Source organism: Tauraco erythrolophus, chromosome 12 (assembly GCF_009769465.1).
Source record: "Tauraco erythrolophus isolate bTauEry1 chromosome 12, bTauEry1.pri, whole genome shotgun sequence".
NCBI classification, from domain to species: Eukaryota; Metazoa; Chordata; class Aves; order Musophagiformes; family Musophagidae; genus Tauraco; species Tauraco erythrolophus.
In genome coordinates, this window is record NC_141476.1 from 20635029 (window position 1) to 20656984 (window position 21956).

The following is a 21956-nucleotide window of genomic DNA, read 5'->3' on the forward strand; positions in this document are numbered from 1 at the left end:
TGATCCATTTTTATTTGAAACCTAAACATGGAGAGCAGTCACTTTGAGACAAGGTCTGTTTGAACTCAGCCAGTCATATCAGTTTGCATGTCCACTAATAGTCAATGATCATAAATGTAAGCACTGAGATAAAGCTTTACATTTTGCGTTTTATGGACCGATGAATTCATCAAGTCAGGCTTCTGAGACCTAAAGGAATATAATGGTTGTCTCTATTTCCTAGGAAAATCATGGACTGTATTTTCAAAAGGGATAAGACACCTGAAAGATATAGAAGTTAAGGGTAGCGAGAGCAAATGCCTAAATATGTCTTGGGCTGCTGGACGTGTTCAAATATCTGCAATGCGATTTTAAGTTCCTCCATTTCTGAGCGTACCAACTGAGGCACACGTGAGATGATTTCATATTTGGGGTTGAATACTCAGCACGGTCTGAAAAAATCAAAATTCAGTTCATTAGTCATGGAAATGTGTTTGAGAATCCTTTTGTGTGTGCAGTCTCTGATGTATCTCTTTCATTTACGTAGCTATGATAGAGGTAATGAACTTTTGAATTTAAAATGCACATTTTTGAGGGCTATACAGGTTATATTTTTCACCAAGTGATTTTCCCTATTCTTGCAGCTTGTTAAGGAATTTTGTCTTGTGCAACGTATGAGTATCATCACGCATTAGGATATTTCATACCTACTTTGCACAGGCAGAAATGGTTATAGAGAATTATGTAGAGTTAAGTTCAAGGAATGTTATTATTTAAAGGACATATTTATAGTCAGTTGGAATTTATCATTTAATCCATCTCCAAGTTTGAATAGCTGTATATTGCTCTCACATTTGTGATTGTAAAATAAGGTCAATTCTGCTCAATCTTTCCTTTGGAAAAAGTGACTTCTTGCAGGTTTCCAGAAAAGCTGCACCGAGCAAACTCATTTCTGAAAAAAATGTGCTATATATATGAAAACAGAAATTGCTGGGCTTGAGCAGTACAGAAATCTTGCCTGAGGGTACTTTGTGTAATAAGGGTACTATAGCAAATCACAAGGAGATATAAATAAGGTTTAACCTTTAGGCTTGATGAAATGTTTATTCCTCAAATGCAGACGTGCAGGCAAAGCAGTCTTGCGAGCTGACAGTTTAGTCATTACTAGGTGACTGAGAATTCATTGCATATGTTGTTACAGAATACATGTAATGTAATTAATTACTAACTATTAAGAGTCAATTTCCATGTATCTGTGTTCGGAATAGCATGTGGTATAGTGTACAGGTACACTATAGTATAGTGTCTGATCCCTTACCACCAAGAAAGGGTAAGTGATATAATTCAAGAGAACTTCCTAATCTCTCGATAAAAAAGCGTTGGCCTTTCCTACAAGACATAAATAGTTTAGAAGGGTATATATTGAGAGGACAATATTTACCTGCATGAACAAGGGCATCAAAACCACTTTTCCTCCAGAAAAGGATTTGGTTTTTATCTAGTAGCAAAATGGATGTGGAAATGAGGTGGTTTTGTTGCAGTTAGAAGAAAATATTTCTCTAATGTTTGCTTCTTCTTGCTAGGTTGTATATGTAACAGCCACGTTCCCCTATATCATGTTGATGATTCTTCTGATTCGTGGAGTAACGTTACCAGGTGCTTCCGAGGGGATAAAGTTCTACTTGTACCCTGACCTTTCTCGACTGTCTGACCCACAGGTAAGACTATGGTCCATGGATTTATTTTCCTCTCTGACTGGGAAAAAATGTAAGAGTTTCTTGATTCTAAAGTTCAAATACAGGTGGTTGCTGGATAGTTGTTCATTGTTAGAAATTTGGAATTGCGAGTAGGACTTTAAAGCTATCACTTATTACATGTGTTGGAATATATTATTCTTTTAGCAGAAAAGTACCTTGGTTGATAAATCAGAAGTTTCAGAAATGTTCAGTTGCTGTTGCTGCTTTGGCCATGGAGGGGCAAGGGCATTGCATTTCAACGGGAACAACTTTAAATAACGCTTACCCATTTTGCAGTTCTTTGCTCATTCCAAATCTAAATCTCAGTCAAAATTAGTAGAGAAATTAATTATTCAGATGATTGTTGCCTTTGAAGCAAAAGTTTCTATATGCAATCAAGGAGAAATGAAGTACTCAAACCAGGAGCTGTGTCTTTTTTGTTGCTTCCAGAGTAGAGCTGAACATGGAAATACTGGATTAAATTGATTTTTTTTTTTCAGTGGCAGATGAGTGCAATCAAACAGTTAGTATATATCATTTTTCTAATATCAAAGAGGGAAAATGGCACAAGCTCTACCAAACCTGACAGGTTGCAGACAGCATTTTCCTTATCTGGTTTGGCAATGTAAAAGACATTATACGGTGTTACTCCTAAGGCTATTACAATATTAAATGGACCTTGAGATGGAGATAGAAAGGAAATTTGGGAATATTTGTCAAAATTAGGTTTTTTCAATCTCCATACTGAAAATGTGTCAGCATAATTTTTTTTAAATCTCTGCTTACTGAAAATGTGTATTTAGTTTTTTGTAAAAGACAAACAGAGAGGACCCTTCAGGTTACTGCCTTGAAGTGTTTGCAATGACTGAGTCATGTAAAGTTCACTTTAAACAAGTAATGTTTCTACAGAAAAAACAGCTAGAAAGAAGAAGATTCATTTAAAATATTGACAATTTTAGATGAAACTTTAATCATGTTGCTACTTTTGGACTCAACAACATTTCCATCATTCTGTGCCAGCACAGATGGGAAGTGAAAGCAGAGTTGTGGAAGTGGTGTTAGAACATCAGCGATGTGCTATGGCTTTCCAACAGCTAGCTTGGTTAGAGGTGGCCTCAGTTCACCTGAGAAATTAGCACAGCAATAGAGAAAACCCAACAGGATTCTGACACGCTCCTAGTTATTTGTTTGCAACATATAGACTCAGACTGTAGTAAATACAGCAAGCCAGTCCAATTTTAAGTGAATCCTATGTCTTAACTCATTTTAGCAGAGACAAGAAATTTGACTGTCATATGCTTATCTGAGAACATGGACGACAACTGTTTATTTTGTCCAGTTTTAACCAGTGTTTCACCTTCCTGTGTGATTCTGCAAGCTACCACTTGCCTTAAAAGAACTGTTCGCTGGTTACTCTTTTCTTGTACTACAACATGATGATTCCTCCACCTGTGAAGCCTGTTGACCTAGTAGGAATTGGGAGGTAGTCCTGCTGCTTAAATGTTGAATCCTTCACTTGCCCAGTGGTGTGCACGAGGCCTGCTAACAGGATTTTGCCCTGCGTGTGGATTTTTCGCATGCCACTGGCACCCTTGTTTCTGTTTGTTACTGAGGGAGGGCGTGCAAGCTTAAGCACCCGTATTGTCAGGCTACAAGGGGTTTATATGCCTATTTACGGTACACTTTCCGTTTGTGAAGAAATACGTTGTTGCCATGACGATCTCCAAAGCACGTAGTATTAGTCTAAGCAGTCTGTGAAGTACAAAGCACTTAAGGCACGTGTTCATGTGTCTGTTTGTCCCGCACATATAGCTCAGCTGATACCAGAATGTCTTTTGGAAAGGCCTAATGGATTGCTTCAACAAGCCAACTTTTTTTTCCGTTTCAGTGAGGCTTTGACTGACACATTGCCATACTCCACCCTTAGCATTTTGAGCACATTCCTGTAGGAAAGAGGCTGAAGTAGGATGCTCCATAATAGAGATTGTGAACACTAGTACACGTAATTTAACTGGAGCACATGTCATGAAACGGTTTTAGAGAAATTTTCTTGTGTTGAAAGAATGCTGTTTCACTGAAATGGAAATATTTTGTTGAGGTTAATCAATGCAATTTTTGAAGAAAGATTTCTGAGTTATGAGTGGGCTTTCTGGTCAATGTTCAAGAAATCAAGGAAGTTTGACTTCTCAATCTTAAAAATAGAATTTGGCACAACTCATTTTATTAAAAAAAAAGTAAAATGGAATTGATTCAGCTTTATTGCAACTTTTAATGGTAACAAGATAGATATTTAGACATTTTCCATTTTATGGAAATGTAGAGCTTAATAATGTTCAAACCCACAAATTTTGGCATCAAAAATCCCATCCCATACACCTCTTCCCAATTTGTTCTAGAGATTTTTGCCAAGAAGCGAATATAGGACACCTAAAGTAACCTTGGCATTTGTGCTTCCAGTTTTCATCTTTACTCTTGTTTATTTGGATTTACTCCATAATATCAAAGCATAATGCATGTGTACTAGCAGAAGTTGTTTTCCTCTTCAGTCAGAGTCTGTTTCAACAACGTTCCAGGGAGACTACGCTGTCTGTATCAGGAGAGCGATATTTGAACCACAGTGCCAACAGTGTTTACTGTGGATTAAATCATTTTTTTTTTCTTCAAGGCTCACTTTAGTTTGAAGTTCTTGAATCTTTTGTCTTTGTGTAATTTGCATTCCATGGTTCATTATAGCTTTCTAAGCAGCTATTCATCTGTCTTTTCAGTTCCTCTTAGTTTTCAAGTGCTATGTTCTCTATTTCATTTTTGTATTCCATCTTTTCAGCAGACTGAATCCTCTTGGTCTGAAAACGCCGTCTTTTGTTCTGTGTATCCGTACAGCTCATACCAATCACTTTTTGTTATGATAGTGGAGTACTATATTTAATCTTCAGAAATGCTTTGTTTCATCAGCAGTAAGGTCTCTATAGCCTTCGTGCTCAAACTGGCTTGAAACATGTCCCTCTGCCCCAATCTGGAAGATACAGGTGCTGTTCATAGCTTAAATATGGAGTTTTTCCTGAGTTATAACTCTTATAAAAGAAGTATTTTACGAAGTTACTAGAATTGTCATGGGGTTTGTGTGCAAGTCTGACTCAAGAATATGGTTCTGGTTGTCCCTCAACACATTTAAGTCACTTAATATGTAATTGTGCTTGTGTGTGGTACTCACTGCTCCTTTTTGGGGAAAACATTTGATTCTTTATAATGGGATTTTCCAAACATTTGTGCATAGAAGAGGTTAAATTGGTTAGGGACTAGCACACATACCATTTTGATCAATCAAGGAGTAATATTATGGTTCTATGATCTGGAAAACATATGCATGTAGATTTAAACCCTGCGTGTTGCAGTGGACTCTTAAAATGAGGAGGAAAATAGAAATAAAGCCTTGTTTCTTGTTTGCTTGGATGATAATAACTGGCTGAGTTACTGGGTTGTTTTTATTAAAAAATATGTATTGTTTTAATGAAGATACTCATTATAGCATCTGCAGGGGTGAACACGTCAACATAGTCAGAATTGCACTCTACCCTGAGCAGTTGATGCTTACCAAAATCTAGAAAAAAAAAAAAAAGTAATCTGGATTTTGCGACTGAATTGCACATGAGAATACATTTCTATGTGGAGAGAAAACAGGTTGTACTTTATCTTTGATGTGCCCTCATGTGAATGTTAAGCACAATAAATGAACGACAGGGCAAATTACACGTAAGGCACAGGAAAATCTAAGCCATCACAGTTAGGCTTGATTTGAAATGTCACTGATCTATTATTTGCAGTCAGAATGTTGCAATAACGTTTCTAACGGCAGAGATTTTTCTACAATTCATCTCCGTCTATGGTTACTCTTGCAATGGGTAGACTACCCAGTTTGAAGATGTCTTCCAGGACTTTTTCCATTAATTTCCCTGGCATTGAAATTCGGTTGACGGGCTTGTAGCTCACTTGGATCTTCCTTCTTACCTTTCTTGAAGATAAGTACCAAAACATGGATGCACAGCAATAAGCATCAATTTAACCTGAAAAAGCCCTTACACTAGATAAGTCTTCTAGTGCAAAGATGACCTTTTCCTTACATTGCCCTCTTTCTCAAAAATTTCTTTCTTCCTGCACTTTCCTGTGTGGCACTTAGGCTCAGTTTTCATGAAGTATGTTTTTACAGAGGAAAAAAAGAATATTTTAGTACATCAGATACCTGATTTTTTTTTTTTTTTTTGTAGACAATCACTTAGAATAAATGCACATTGATATTTTTTTTTCCTGAAACTTGTAGTTTTCATTAAAAACTTCTTAATTTTCAGGTTAGCATGAGTTTATTTTCCTAGTTATTCACTAAACATCATTGTAGTGTATTTGAGCATATACAGAGATTTTTACTTTAAAAAAAGATACTATTCACCAAAACTGTAAACAATTGCTATCTAATTAGGCTAATTATAATATATTTATGTGAGAGACACGTTTGGAAATATCATATAGGTGTAGAGGTAATATTTTCTTGAACTCTGCTCTGCAAATCTAAACTGGAAAAGTATTTATCTTCCTTTAACTTTTTATTTCCAATGTTTAATAACATGGAGTTGTTTTAGAGATGAAAGCTGCAGCAGTAATGCCATTCTGATTCTTTGCCAAGAACTCTCTTAACAGTAGAAGAAAAAAACCCAGATTGATTCAATTTTAGGACATGCAGCCTTGGAAGCAAACAACTATCACAACTGTATTGCCACCTTGAGGCCGAATGAAACCTATGTTCTCAAAGGCAGAAGAAAATGAAAATTCTCCCCTAGCTTTGAAAGTGGAGGATATTTAAAAAGAAGTGTTAGAGCTCTGTTTCCTTTAAAAAAAAAAAAGTAGAAGAAATTGTGATTTTGTTTTCAGAAAATCAAGCAAACTGTATGGATTCCCGAGTAGACCTGTACTGTATCTGTCTAAGCATACTCATCCTTCAAATTGAAACCTAGGAATTTTTGTATGTTGGCAATGAAATGATATCTAGTTGCTGGAGAATATTTTGGTGCTTTTATTTGTTTGCAATGTGACAAGTGAGGAACTTGCAGTCTAATGAGACGCACTGTTCAGTCCTGGATGCCAAGCGTAGTTTTTAAGCATAGTACTTGAAGGGTTCAGAGGCAGGTCACATGTCCAAAATCTTGCCAGCCTTTTAGTACCACTAAGTCTGGTAATACCTTCAGCAATTTACTGCATTTTTGACCATTAGAAGAGTTCGTGCAGCCGTTTTAAAAAAAAGAATTAACTGGGAAAAAAACAGTAGTAATGAGAGGAGGAAGATGTCCAGTTCCCATCACACTCATGGGATACTCATCCTCATGTATCTGATACAGAATTTACTCTTCTTTTTCCTGCTCATTTCTTCCCAGTTTCTGTATTGTTTGCTTCATCAGGTATTCACTTTCTGAGCCAGGCAGTTGCGATGCACATGCATGTGAGTTGCAGTAATTTTAAAAAAGAGTAAAGTGACAGAAATTCATACAAAGGCCATGGGTATGAAACTCCTTAGCTGAATTTACTATCTGTGTAACTGCAACTCCCACTTTACGTGTCTATCTTTGAACAGTCTTTGTTCATTCCATATGGAAACCAAATTTCAAACCGCTTTTTCTATAACCGGAAAATAAAGTATTGCTGCTGATTGTGAGGCTGTTAAGTAGTAAACCTCTATTTAAACTTTTTTAATTTAAACTTGAAAAAGAATTAATTCTTCACAGTCTGCTGTTTGCTCCATCTGTAAAAATTACTGAGATTTTAAATTGTAAGGGAAGCACAGGATATAGGCTGGTACAATGTTTAGAAACGTTTTGCCCTACAATGCAGTTTATGATCTCCACAATGAGTACATATTTTATTTTACTATGTATCATGGCTTCTGCATGACAAATTGTTTATGTGGTTTGAAAGAAAAGGAAGACCAACAAATTGCTGTAATGCAGTGCTCTTGCTGAAAGGGCAGTGCTTAACAAAGCCATAAATCACTCCATGGACAGATACTATTCCTGTTTTCCCCAAAGACAGACTGAAGGCAATCCTGGGAGCACATTTCACTTCCAGTGCTCAAAGGAACATTTGCTACTCTCTCACAGTGAATCTGTACTACAGCGGTTGGGCACATCCATTTCAAAAGGCATGGGCTGAAGACATTCAAGGTCTTCTCCTTTGACAAAAAATTACTCTCTGCAATGCATGGAACAGCTTAGTATTTGTTGGCCGCACAAGTCATTACACTGGGCAAAGATTTTAGGTGTATTTAAGTTGGGAAAGGCACAATCTGAATTGACTATGCCATTGCTAGACTGCTGGTTTATGTGAGTGAACATGACGTACCTTTAGGCTCTATATACAACTCTGGTTTTTGCAACAGTGTAATATCATGACTATTAATTTTTATGTAGCAGATGTGGTTTCAGAAGTCCAGTTATTGCTTTGGAGGGTTACTTCAAGCCTGAACAAATAGTTTACCTCCTCTCCCCATTTTTTTTCCTCGTGTTTCTTGCTATTGCTACACAAGCAACAGCAAGCTGAGCAGGTAACAGCAGATTTTGGCAGTTAGAAGAGACTTGTTGAAAAAATGGGGTCATTTTGTAATTTCCCTGGGGCTTCTAGGCCACATGAAGTCTCTTCCAGCTATCCCTGCAACCCCTTAGCAACCTTGGCAATGGAGAGACATCATCTGAGGTTCAGGGAAACTCTAATTGCACTTTAATAACAGACTTTTATGGCTTGTGTGGTATGCCACTGGAGGGAGACAGGATCCACACATTAGCTCAGTGTATTGGCACAACAGGGAGAGACTTTTCACTGTTTACAATTATGGCACCCGAAAAGAGATAAACTTGAAGAGCCATTTTGTGCATAAATTAATTAAAATTCTCAGGAACTTTCAAGAATTGTGAATATTATCAATGACTCCAGCCTGTCAGCTGCTCTAGAAGTCAAGTCTCCCAGCAAGAGAAAGCTGTTGTTAAAAATTTGTTTGTATCAGATGAAATTAGAAATTGGTACAAAAATACTTAGTGATATATGGGTATTAATGAGGGACCTTGTGTACAGGAAGAATAGTCAGTAAGTGAAGCAAATAAATATTCCACACTACTTCTGGGGCAGTCACAAGTGGGTATATGATGCCATATAAATAGAGGCACTGCAAACATATCGTTATTTTAAGAATTACTAACAGGATTATGGTTAATCCTGTTATTCCAGAGGAATGAGAGAAAAACGAAAAAGATTACTACACTAGTGGAATGATGTGCAGCTTGCAGAAAATCTGTTATTTACTGTTTAAAAAATTGACTGCTCCTAAAAATTGTTCTTTGAAGACCTGTACAAAAAATGCTTTTTAATCCCTCAGACATTTCTGACACTCTTTCTATTTCCATCCTAGAAGTGGAATGACAGTCGAACTCCCAAAACAATCTAACAAAAAGAAGGCTGGGCAAATATCTGCAGAGCTGAATAGTAGCATATATATAGTAGTATATAAAGTGTATTGTATACAGTCCACAAATTAGTGTTGGAGAGGTGCCATGCTATAGGGGTGGCCGTGAGCCTAGAAAGGTCCCTAGCTAAGGCCTTTACAGCAAATGGAGTTGGATTCACATACATTTTTCCTTCAGAAGTAGCCTGGAGGACATTGGTCCTGAAGTTCTCCCTGAAGGTATTCTCTGAGCCTAATGGAAATACAAAATGAGGAGGAGGCAGAAAAGAACAGAAAAGGTGCTTCCTCCAGGATAGGTTAAGAAAGTTGGGAACTGCATTGAGCTGTGGGCTATGTAGGCATCTTACAACTACGTGTGCCTTACTGCTGCTCTTCCCTCTTCCTACCGTGCTTTTTGTGTCCGCTAGCATACAGTTTGCATGACGCTTGTGCATACATATGTGATTTATTTGCAAGGACAGTGTGGGAAAGGGAGAAAAAAGTAATAGAAAGCAAGGAGAGGGAAGCTGGGAGGACAAGGTGGGAGGTGACTGATGACAGTTGCTGGCAAACTGCCCTAAAGTATGTGGGAAAACAAGCTGCCTCTCCCATCATGAACCGTCACCAGCTTGCCAGGCAGCTCACAGCAAGGATACAGATCCTGGAGAGCAAATTGGGAAGATGAGAAGATGTGTGTATTGGCATCCGTGACTTTCTGATGCTCTCTACTCTGAATGTCTATGCTAAATTGTTGACTATTCCTTCCTGATGGATAAAGTAACTCTATTGTGTTAGTACAGTTTTTTTTTTTAGGCTGTCGAAGCTGCATTGATTGTCGACTACCTTACCTAGCATTATGTAATTCTTTCTTCCTTATGCTATGGAAAATGTGTATACACACACACACATATATATGCACACTAAAGTTATACCATCAAAAGTGCCCATGAACATGAATGACAAGATGGGATAGTCAACATATTTTCTTATCTTCAGATTCTGCTGTGGTACATTATATGACTTGGGGACACAGTTCATATACTTTTCTCTGAAATAAGAGTATTTTAAGGAATAAATTTATTCCTGTGTTTATGTTAAATTCCAGAAAATTTTGTAATATAGGAATTCTTGCAAAGGTCATTATTATTTTCAAAGAGATCTTCCTTAACTGTCTTCGCAGTCTTAGATTTCCGTATGCTAACGTATTTTCCCATATGGATGTTTACAGACAGCTACTTTAAACAAAGAGTCTCAAATAAACTGAGCAGTATGTGACCATTTGCACCGGAATCCTGGCTGCAAGAATTTTTTTTAATGCCATCAGAGAACAGAGGCAATAACGTGTTTTGTCACATCAGTGCCAACCAAACACTCCTACTTCCATTTAGGACTGTAACTAAAGATAAGGAAGGAAAGCATCTGGCTGTCACAAAGAGAGAGGCAATGAAATGCATTGAGTAAATTTGGTACAAACTTGGCAGCAAATCGTCAGATGTTGACGCAGTTTGGGATGGGGTTCACCGATCTTTCATTTGTTTGTCAACCCATATGAACTTTTCAGAGAACATTTGAATCAAGAAAGCGCGACTGAATTTGTAAAGAATGGGAGGCAGAATCTGGTTCCTAGTTATTTTGCACTTAAGTTCTGTGTTCACATATTGATATTTTAGCAGAACAAACACAAAACATTTCATATAGACCAGAGCTTTAAAAGTGCTTTTATTTTAGAGAGGTGTTTTCCTTTATTCTTTTTATTATTATTATTTTGAAGTAAAATCATGTTTAGGAACTAAAAATCAAATGCTTAATTTAAAAATAGAGAAATAACATTTGACTTCTCAAAATTTTTTCCATTTTTGACCAAATGCATTTAAAGTTTGACACAAATTTGCAAATAATGTAAATTAAACTGAATCTTCTTTCTCCTCCAAAACTAAACATTTGATCAGTATCAATATTTTCAGTAGCTCCTTTAGTGTCAAGAAGTGCAGCTCGTGAATACCTAATTCCTAAATGGCATTTCTTTATTCTAGTGTATCTTTTATCTTGAACTTGATTTTACTGCAAGATTCTGCCAGCTCTGTGGCATAAAAGAAAGGTTTTTCATTGCCCAGCTCCCTTTAAAAAGGACTAGGCTCACAGCAGAATTTTAGTGAATGTTGAGTGGCTTGTTTACTAAAATTTGCCAGTTGGGTACACAGTTTCTGTCACTCTAAAAACAACTCATGCTTTTAAAATACTCTAAATCCCTCTGTGTAAAATAATAAAACAACATGGTGACTCTGAGGGATGTTCACAAAAAGGTATAGTGGAAGCTGGCACTTACCCAGCCTGGAGGTCTAAATGAACTTGTTTATCCATCCGGGAAGGTGAGCAGAACATAGGTGGAAAATGATTGCAGCAGTTACAGCACTGAAAAAGGTATAGCCTTCAGTGAGTTACTACCTTATGGAGGAAGGCAGAATATGTGGCACATGATGAGGGATTACAAACTGAAATGGTTTGTCCTGTATCTTGATCGTCACAACAAAGTAGATAAGGTGGTTCCGAGAATAATATTTAACATTACATATATAACTGGCATGGGTGAGCAAGGCTCTGACTTTGCAGATGGCTGCCTCTTTCATCAGTGGAGAGGGAAGGGTGTCTGGTAAGTGTAGTTCGGTCACCCACCATTTGTGTCAGCCATGTAAATTCCTTTTTGCACTAATTCTGTAAGAGCACTTGGAATGACCAGAGTCTTACAGCCAGTGCAGAGACAGGTACCTCAGCTTGAGTGAATGAAGCAGAGGCTAAATAACATAGGGGCTAATTTACTCTCCTGGGTGTTTTGAGACTGAGTTTCAGTACTGGTATATCACTGATAATTGGATTTTTGTACTTTTAGAAGTCCACTTATCTGCAGATTTGTAAGTAGTTTAGGTCACAAAAACATAGTATGGATAGTCACTGAATAAGTCAGTTGTTAAAAACCCGGTCTGTCAAACACATCATCAAATAGTAAAATATTAATATTGCTCTCTCTTTAGGTCCAAGAGAGGTGGTGGCTGGTTTTATTTGTTTTGATCTTTTTTTAAATACACTGGCTTAAATTTTTACTTTAGCTGCATAGTCATACAGGTGCAAGTAGAAGTAAGAACTGAGTGCATATCACCAAAAAATAGGGTTGAAGAATGCAAGACTAAATGAGTTGGCAGCAAGCAGAAAAAGGGAAGAAATAAACAAAAACATGGTCCCTTTTTGTCTTCTTTCCATCCTATTGTACTGAGTACTGCAGATTGGAGGTATCAGACAGAAGCAAATCATCCTTCAGATGGAGGGGGAACATGCAAGAAGTGATTCGGAGCGACAGACGCAGTATCAAAGATGTTTGTGTGTTAGAATGACCTATATGTCACTCCATGCTCCTGGCTGGGTATGAGGAAAAAAATACCTACCAGCACATCAGCTCTTTGAACTTTTCAGATAAGGATTTAAAATAAGCCTAGAATATCAGCAGTACAATGTTTGTTTCTCAAATTAACTTCTCCAAGACAAATTCGTCACAGGGAAGAGATGACAAGCTTATGCCTGAAGGTCTAAAACTAATTTGCTTTATTACTTTGCCTTTCTCCATCCCTCCCTTGCATTTATTTATGAAAATTATCTAGGGAACTAATTCTGATTTTTATACCTATTTCGCCCTTTGTGGAGCTGGATGTTATTAGTAGAACTTATACCTAGTGGTGTGAGCTTCTTTAAACTGTCAGGTGGAGTCTCAATGACTTGTAACAGAATAACCAGAAAACCCAAAATGCCCCTTTAAAAAAACCCCACAAAATAAGGTCTGGAATTGATTCGATAACTTGTTGCTCTAAGCTTGCTAGAAGAATCTCAGAGATTCTTGGCACGTAACTCTGGGTAGGTGCCAGGCTCTTGGTCTGGTTCCAAGCAAATTCCCGCTACCATTCACCAGTAATTAACTCTGAGACACACAGTCAGATGGTACATACCAAGTTATCATCTTTGCATCAAGCCAGTGGTGCCCGGCCAGCTGCAGAGCTATGGCCGCGCTCATTCATCCACAGAATCAGATTTGTATAAGTCCACAGAAGAGGTCAATGGCTGGTCTACCTCCCCTTATGAACCAGACCGGATTCCCTCCTGGGAGCCCTGGTGGCATACCCTTGATAGCAGTGCTTGCTGTCTATTGCAGATGCTACAAGACTTCCCACCTCCAGCTGGCCGTTACTTTTAGGATGGGAGGCTTCTCACTTGTGTACAAGTTAAGAGTATGAGGAGGGATAATTTAAAGCTTTAGTTAGTTATTCTACAGAATGCCTAAGTTAATGACTGTTTCTTGCTCAGTATTTAATAACAGATTAAATTCAAGGAGGAAGCGGCTATGGGACAAAGTAGTAGAGCTTCCTTTTGTGAATATGGAGTCTTCAAGAGTGCATATAAATCTATATGGTTTTGTGGCACGCACTCACTGAGGAGGTAACTGTAACAGTATTTTGAAACAATTTACTACTGGGCTGTGCTACCACAGAATTTATATTTTGAAGGTTTAGCTGTGAGGTAACCTTAATGGATTCTTACTTTTGCTTCCTAGAATTGCTGTTCTGTTTTGACTGAGAAAGAGAAGTAATACGTAGCCTCTCATTCTAACTAATTTGGATTTGCTGTACACAGTGGGAGCACATCCATTTAGCCTGAATTGTTGCCTAAAGACACTTACTAGCTTTTCATTTCTGTGTGCTTCCTTGGGCTGTCATGCTGACAGTTCTGTGTATTCTTGACTCATTCCTGTTACTTGTCTTCTACATTCAAACAACTGAACAAAACTGTAGTTTGAACGTGATCGTACAAAGTGGCAGAAAGTAGGGCACCAAACACCAAAGTTGTCCCAAAGGCAAGGGCCAAGACGCTCTGGCCCTGAGTGTTTCTCTGAGAACTCCTGGGGCAAAGCCCTACAGTTGAAAGCCTGTTGGTTACCCATGACCTGCAGCCAGAAGATAAGTGGTAGGGGTAAGAGAGGTGGTGGAACTCCCAGGCTTCCTGTGCAGATAATGGAAAGAGAAAGCCAGCTTTGGAGAACATTGACACTGCATTGTACTCAAGTCATATAATATTATATAACATTTTGATACAGTTTAACTAACTAGAATAAAATTGGAATAGATCAGCTTGGTAAATGCTTGCTGTAGTCTTTCCCTGAGCATCTAGTGTTTACAATTAAAAGAGGGCAGTGGGATACCTTTGCACTGATTGAATGTAGCCCCACTTTTTTTATGTATTTATATCCAAATGTCTCCTTTGTACATAAGTAGCAAAAGTGAAAAAATATTTGTGTTTGACTGTCTTAGTAGTACTATGAATCTTTTCCATTCTGTTGTCTTAAGTCATGTTAAACTGAAACAAAAAGAGGATTTAAGATGTTGTAGTGAAGAGGTTAATGCTCTAGTCTAACTACATCACTTTTCTTAGTTTTCTGGGGCAATTTTTGCTGAGTTAAGGTGGGATTATCCACATCTGTAGCTTTGTTGAAGGCTGAGTGACTAAAATGTGATTAAATTATAATAAAATTATATACTTTCTTGTTTGTCATTTTGGACTGTTGACCTACATTGTCAGTACCAATATTTGAAGGAGTATGTTGCACAGGATTTCAGATCTCTGTTTTGAGATTACTATTTTAGAAAGATAATTAATTTTTAATTGTGTCTTTATTATTTATTCTGCCTAAGCATTCAGCTTTTATTATGCTTGTGAAGGACGACGTTTAGATTATTATGTGGGCAGCATGAAATCAATGTTGTTCAATTAAGCATTTATTTGTGTAACAGAATGATAGGTAATAATTTGGCATTTGGCAACTTTAATTGCTTTATTAAATACTGGTTTTACTTGAAGGATTTTCTAGAGACATTTCTGTTAAATTTTAAAAACATGTTAAACTTTTCCTTTTGGTCTTTAGGTAAGGAATATTTTTTAAAATAAACTATAGTAGAGATACTCAGTGGATATTAGCTGGAAGCTGGACCACAGTTTTGGTGGTATTGTAGACAAGTAAGTAGTTAGAGTTGCTTTTCAGAGAACTGTATTGTGTTTGTGATGCTCCTTACAAGACCAATCTGCTCATTAAATAACAATTAAATAGCTTTATAGGGCACTATATAGCCAACAGTCACTGGTGGGTTTTTTTGTGATAAAGGGAAGGGAAAAAAAAAAGGCTTTACGCACTGTCAGACCTGAAACTGGAGCACAGCCTTCGTGGTTCTGCAGCCAAGGCACTATTCCCTGTTTGTGTGGCAGTCAGCCAGTAACTCAGGAGGTCCTACTGGAACCCTGCCTTGGATTTGGCAAAAGTCTATAAAAATGGAGATGTTGTGGGTTTAGAAAAACACAAAAGAATGTGCTGTTTCACACAATGAATAACTAAAAGGTGGAACTCACTGCTAGAGGATGTGGGAAGCCAAAAGTATAAATTAATTCAATTAATTATGGACAGATCAATTTTGAACTGTTAAACACCAGAGTCCACATATAACCTGTGGTTCCAGCTTGTTTCTGCTGGAGAATTTACGTCCAGCTTCTACTGGCAAGTTCCCTGTCCTGGAAGGTCCGCCCTGCAGGTGCAGTCTTCTGTGTTCCTACTATAAAATAAGATGAAGTACATGCCAGCTAGTCAGAACATGCTTATTTGAATAGAAAATAACACATTACTGGCTGACTGCTACAGATTCATAGTTTAACTGATATCTTTAATCCCTTGATAGCAATTATTCACCATTTTCATTAACCTATGCATGAATTGGTGGGAGAAGTTGAGCCAGAAGTTGTATAGGTGTGGAAATATAGTAGTCCTTGTTTGGGTACTGGCATTATCAAGTGAGAGACGGAGAGAATTACAGAAATGAGTGTGAGAAAACAACTAGAGAATGTTAGTGGTTTGGATGGACAGTCAACAAGATAATTTTTTCTGCAGAACAGAGACTGTCAAAGTAAGCATCAATCAATATGTTATTTGCTTGAAAGGTATATAAGATGATGCTTTACATAAAAACTTACCTAGAATAAAGATCATGTAGCCCAGTATGCTGTCTCCAGCAGTGGACCTAAGAGGATTCCTAGGGAAATATATGATATTTGTCCTTTAAACTATTTGGACAGCCAGATATTCTCAGCTCAGGTGATTTCCTGAGATCTCTGTGGCTTTTTATGTTCAGAAATCCTCAATGGAATTCCCTTCTATGTAGTTTTCTGATCTCCCCTAGAACCCATGAAGACTTTTAGTATCTCCAGATCTCTTTGCAACAAGTTCCACAGGTCTGCTAATTGTATCAGGAAGAGCTACCTCCTTTAATTTCTTTTGAACTGGATTCCTAGAAACTTCATCTGATGATTCAGAAGTTCTTGCACTGGAAGTAACAGTGAACAAAGTATCCCTACTCTTTCTTTCCTTGTCATTCATGACTTGTTAAACTGCACTGACATCCCACGTCAGTTGAAGAAGTCCTAGCCCACTCCATCTGTTCTCATACAGAATCATGGAATAGTTGAGGCTGGCAGGCAACTTTGGAGATCTTCTAGACCAACCTCCCTTCCCAAAGCAGGTTTGACTAGAGCAGATTGCTCAGGACTATGTCCACTTGGGTTCTTAGTATATCTAAAGATGGTGACTCCACAAGCTCTCTGTGGGCAACCTGTGCCAGTGTTGGATCCCTCTCACAATACGTTTTTTTTTCTTATGCTTAAATAGAATTTCCTGTGTTTCAGTTTGTGTCCATTACCTCTTGTCCTTCTATCAGGCATTGCTGAGAAGACCTCTTCTTTACTGCCTCCCATCAGGTATCAATAGACATTGTTAACGATCCCCTGGGTCTTCTCTTCTCAAGCCTGAACAGCCCCAGCTCTCTCAGGCTCTCCTCACAGGTTAGATGCAACAGTCCCTTAATCATCTTTGTGGCCCTTCACTGAACTTACTCCAATAAGTCCATATCTCTCATGAACTGGGACCCCAGCACTGAACAAAGCCATCTAGATGTGTCTCAACAGTGCTTGGAAGATCACCCATCTCCCTTAATGTGCTGGTAACGCTCTTCCTGATGCTTAGCCCAGGATGCTGTTGGTTGTCTTTGGCGCCTCCAGGGCACATTGTTGACTCATGGTCAGCTGGTCCCCTAGCACCTTCCAGAAGGTTGTCCTCTAGCCTGTATGGATGCATGGGGTCGTCCACACCATAAATTACAAAGCTGGTTTTGGTTATCTGTTTCATCTTTTTCTTAGCCCTTTCCAGTTCTATTGTAATTTTTTTATGTGAGGAGACCATAGTGAGAACTGCATGGAGTTTTCAAGATGTGGACAAACGATGGATTTAGTCAGTGGTACAATGTTGTTCTCTTCCTTAGTATTCCTTGTATTTCTTCTTTAATAACGACTAGCACTTAATTTGCTTTCTTGACCGCTGCTGAGCATTGTTGGAACTATCTAACGTAACTACAAGGTGATGCTTCCAAATCAAAATTATCAGCTGAAAGCCCATTATTTCATAGGTCAAAACAGAATTGCTCTTCTTGTGTGTATTACTTTATATGTAATTGAATTTTATCTACCATTTTTTAAAAAAATTATTTTCCAGTCATGCCAGCTCATAAGATCCATCATTCTTGCTACTCTGGGTAACTTAGCGTCACTTCTTTTTTAACTATCATCTTTGCTAGTCTGACTAACTTTGTCACCTCTTTTTTCTCACTGACTTCGGAAGAAACTAAACAGCAGAGACACATTGTAGTGTAGTGTTCCGTTGGTGATCTCTCTCCTCACTGTAAAAATTATTGCTTTACTCTTATCTGATGTTTCCTACCTTCTCATCGGTTATTTTTCCAGCACAGGCTTTCTTAAACCACAGATTCTTAGTTTCCTAAAGAGCTTTTGGTGACAGATTTTTCCAAAACGCTTTTGAAAATCAAAATAGGCTTACATCACCTTCAACCACATGGTTCCTGACCACTTCCAAAAAATTTAGGAGCAATAATCTCTCTTGGTTGGTTTCATCTTTTCTGCAGTTTCTAAGCTTTACCAGCAGCTTCTGTCATGTTTCCAATGCCAAGTATAGAAGGACCAGAAGGAGCAGAGAGAACAGGCTCTGGAAATAGCTAGAGATGAATTCTGCACTGGTAATGCTATAGAAACTTGGTTGGTTTCTTGATTTTCGAAATGCAGCTGCCAAAGGCACAATTCCAGCAGCTGAGCCAGAATCCAATGGTGAGGTGCCGACCCGTGGCACTATGCCAGCATAGTCGAGAAGGGGAAATATGTTCTTCACCTCACTCAATGCTGCAGACTTTTTCTTGATTTGCCTTTGGGCTTTTATGTTTTTGGCAGTGGCTGGAGAGAGGCAATGCTGTGGGTTAGGAAGCTATTCTCTTCTGACTGCTACTCTCTGCTTTCCATAAAGAGTCAACAGGGACAAATAATTTTCTTACAATCACTTGCTGACTGCAGTCACTGAAAAAAAGAGATTGTATGAGTAGAAACTACAGCCATAAAAAAGATTACTGAGACTCAATGCAATCTTCCCCAGCACAGTTGGGGAAGGCAGGAATGTAATCTGATCTAATCTGAGAAAGAGTATCTCAAACGTTTAGTGCGTTGATTGCCCCAAACAGCCTTTAACGCTGGTGCTGCTACTGCAGAAAATACCAAAACAAACTAACAAGAAAAAATATGTAAAAATGAAGAGCTTGTTTTAAAAGAGAGCAGTTTCCACTCTGTTTGCTCGTTCTGTGTATTGACAGTGCCTGTCAGTCTCTACACACCCTGATCTAAGGAAGAAAGTAGAGTTGTTAAGATCTCATTGCAGAATGCAACCTGGGAAAAAAAAATACAGTGTTGGTACATAGAGCCGGAACACTTTCATTTATCCCTTGACACAAGCTCTCCGGTCAAAGACAGTTCTTTTTATCAGAAGTTAATGAGATCTTTGAGTGCAGGTGCAAAGACAGAATTAAAAGCTTGGGTACGCGTTGCATGCCACGTCTTGATCTCTCAGATCTGCAAAGCCACAGTAGCTTCACAGACTTGACCAGATAGTGCAGTGAGGTAAACAGGGAACTTCTCTGTCTCTGCAGCAGTGTATACCAGGGGATAATCTCTGCATATGCTTATTTTATCATATTTACTACAATTGTCCTAATACCTAAATGCCATTAGGGTTCCTTCTGCAAGATATTTGCAGTCAGGAAAATATCTTGTGTCATGAAAGGGATTTCTGAGGTGAACAAAGATATGATGAACATAGATAGGCTTTTGTGAGATAAAATTTTATTTACTGCTTAGGAAATGTGAATATCTTCCTGAGGGGTATTTTTTATTTAGATGAGAGTTTATATCATAAGTTCGATTATTCCAACCCGGCCCAATTTTAAATTATCTATAATCTAAGGGATGAGTATTTTTTTTTTATTTTACTGCGCATATGGTGTCCTCAAGCCCATAATTTGCCAAATGCCACATTAGAGTAGCAGAATATATATTAACATATACGTCAGACTTTTGCTTGATAAATATTTCTGCAAACAAAAAAAGGCAGTAAGCAAGACTTTTAGTTTCATATCTTGTTTTCACAAGTTCCCATTCTATAAAAACTATCAGGGTATAATCTTGGCAACTGTAAATTGATGGAAAAATTTCTATTAAATTTTATGCCCCAACATTGCAGAAGCTTTACCTGTTTAAAATGAACTGTAAAATTTTAAAGCATTCACTAGTCAGGTAGCACATTCTTTTTTTTCTGTTTCGACTTTCCTTTCGTTTTTTCTTTTTCTAACACCCTACAGTGCTAAATGTAAGTTTTCCTTAAAAGAGAAATTTTCATATTGCAAAGTAGACATTAAAAAATGTTAGAGGTGAAACACGGAACTCGAGTGGAACCTTGAGGACTCAAAGTGGTCTGAGATCTTCAGTTCTCACGGATCTCACTGAAAATCACTGGGGACTCCTGAAGTGCAGAGTTAGGCTATTTTGTATTAGGTACGCTAATGAAGAACATTAAGGTACTGCTTTTAATTCGCTGTATAAACAACAGAGAGAAAATAGGCTCCTCTAGATGGTAATTTATCCCATTTAATGATTGAGTAACTTTGGAGGAGAGGCCAACCTCTCTCCTTTGGCTACAGAAGAACTCAGGAGTACATTCTTAATTTAAGCACCCTCATTAGAGTTTAACATGGGTGGCAGATAGGCTTTGGCAACATAGCTATATTATAATCAGTAGTTGGAAGGACCTGGACCCTTGACTGATACAAGAATCCTGAAAAAAACTCCCAATGTAGTGACAGCTTTTCTGGGCAAACAGTGCTTTTAATGTGATGCCTTCTTTGATGACACAAATGATTTGTTTCGCAGGCAGAAGTTCTGTTTTCCTGACATAAACTGAATCTACTCTGGGAGTATCTTTCTAGAATCATATTAAGCACAGATTTACTGAGCACAAAGAGGACCTTTTTACCTGCTCCTGGTAGTAGCATTTTGGTTTTGTTCCCATTCAGACATGCCTGCACAGCTTTCCCCTCCACAGCAGAGCCGGGTTCAGCCCTGTGGGTATAGCATCCTCTCTGCACGGACAGAATAGCTGTAGCCTTCGTACAGCCAGAGTGGTTTTTAAATTTTACTGTGTTGTGAGGCTGCTTAACAAAGTAGTACAGACTTCACTGTATTATGCAATCCTATTGCATGGCCTTGCTGTGGAACTGTCTAGCAGATAAACATTGGGAAGGGAACAGGTCACAAGCACGCTGCCACCGTGTTCTCAGTACCATGAGTTCCACTTCTGCCTAAATGAAAATTAGTGTTATTTGAAAATAATTTTTAGGGTGTGATTTTACTGTCTGTCCGCCTTTAAGTCACAGGTTTACACAAACCAAAAGGCTTTTTGTTGGTTAGTATAGCATTTGAAGATGAGGAATTACTTCTTTCAGGAAATCTAGCCTTCATTTTAAGAGTGGTTCATCTGCAGTTCTATAAGATTATGTCAGTTATTTTTAGTAATATTTAGTATGTGTTCTAGTTGTTACTGGGTATGAATAATGCATGACACTAAGTTACTTCATCAATACATCTGAAACCTTTGGACCAGCATTCTAGATTAAATAACTTTTAACCTAATGTTATATAACCTATGTATAGTTTCCTCTTAATTTCTGAGTAAAGTGAATTCTTTGAATAATGATTAATGACCAAAACATTTACCCTTTTTAAAAGTATTTGCAATCAGGGTTGAATACTGTGTTTAATACCTCCAGTGTTTCCCAAGTTTCAAGAATGCTAAATGAGAATCTTAAGAAAGTAACAGGAGTAAACAAAAAGAAAACTGTCAAAGAAGGATCTCTTTTGTCATTGTGATATTACAGTCAAGCAGCTCTGTAATAGCAATTAGGTGTCTTGAAATTATCTACTTGCTGAGAGGATATGGAACCCCTACTACATTTGCCTCACCCTCCCCTCGGAAGCCTAAAAACCAAACCAATCCCAGAGCCCTACTTTCTGGCAAATGTTACACAAATGGAATATTTGAAGAAAAAAACACCTTAAAAACATCTCGGTTTGGATTCAGAATCCTCCAGAAATCTCATCAATCCCTCAAAGCAATTGAACATAAATATTTTGAAGCTCCTCTGGCTATCCATAGACATTATAGTGTATGTAGGAGCAGCCATAGATCTCGTTCTGAGAGCATTTGGTGATAGTCTTAGTCAGTAAAGAGGAATGCTAATCAACACTCT

General features: G+C 37.9%; 1 protein-coding gene across 1 annotated transcript in view; it reads left to right on the forward strand.

Annotated features, from left to right (window-relative positions):
- The window catches only part of SLC6A11 (solute carrier family 6 member 11), a 104020-nt gene that overhangs the window by 49047 nt on the left and 33017 nt on the right, over positions 1-21956 (forward strand). Inside the window, exon 6 of the mRNA XM_009988626.2 lies at positions 1563-1697. Coding sequence (XP_009986928.1) covers positions 1563-1697 — 135 coding nt within the window. The remainder of the gene's footprint in view (positions 1-1562; positions 1698-21956) is intronic.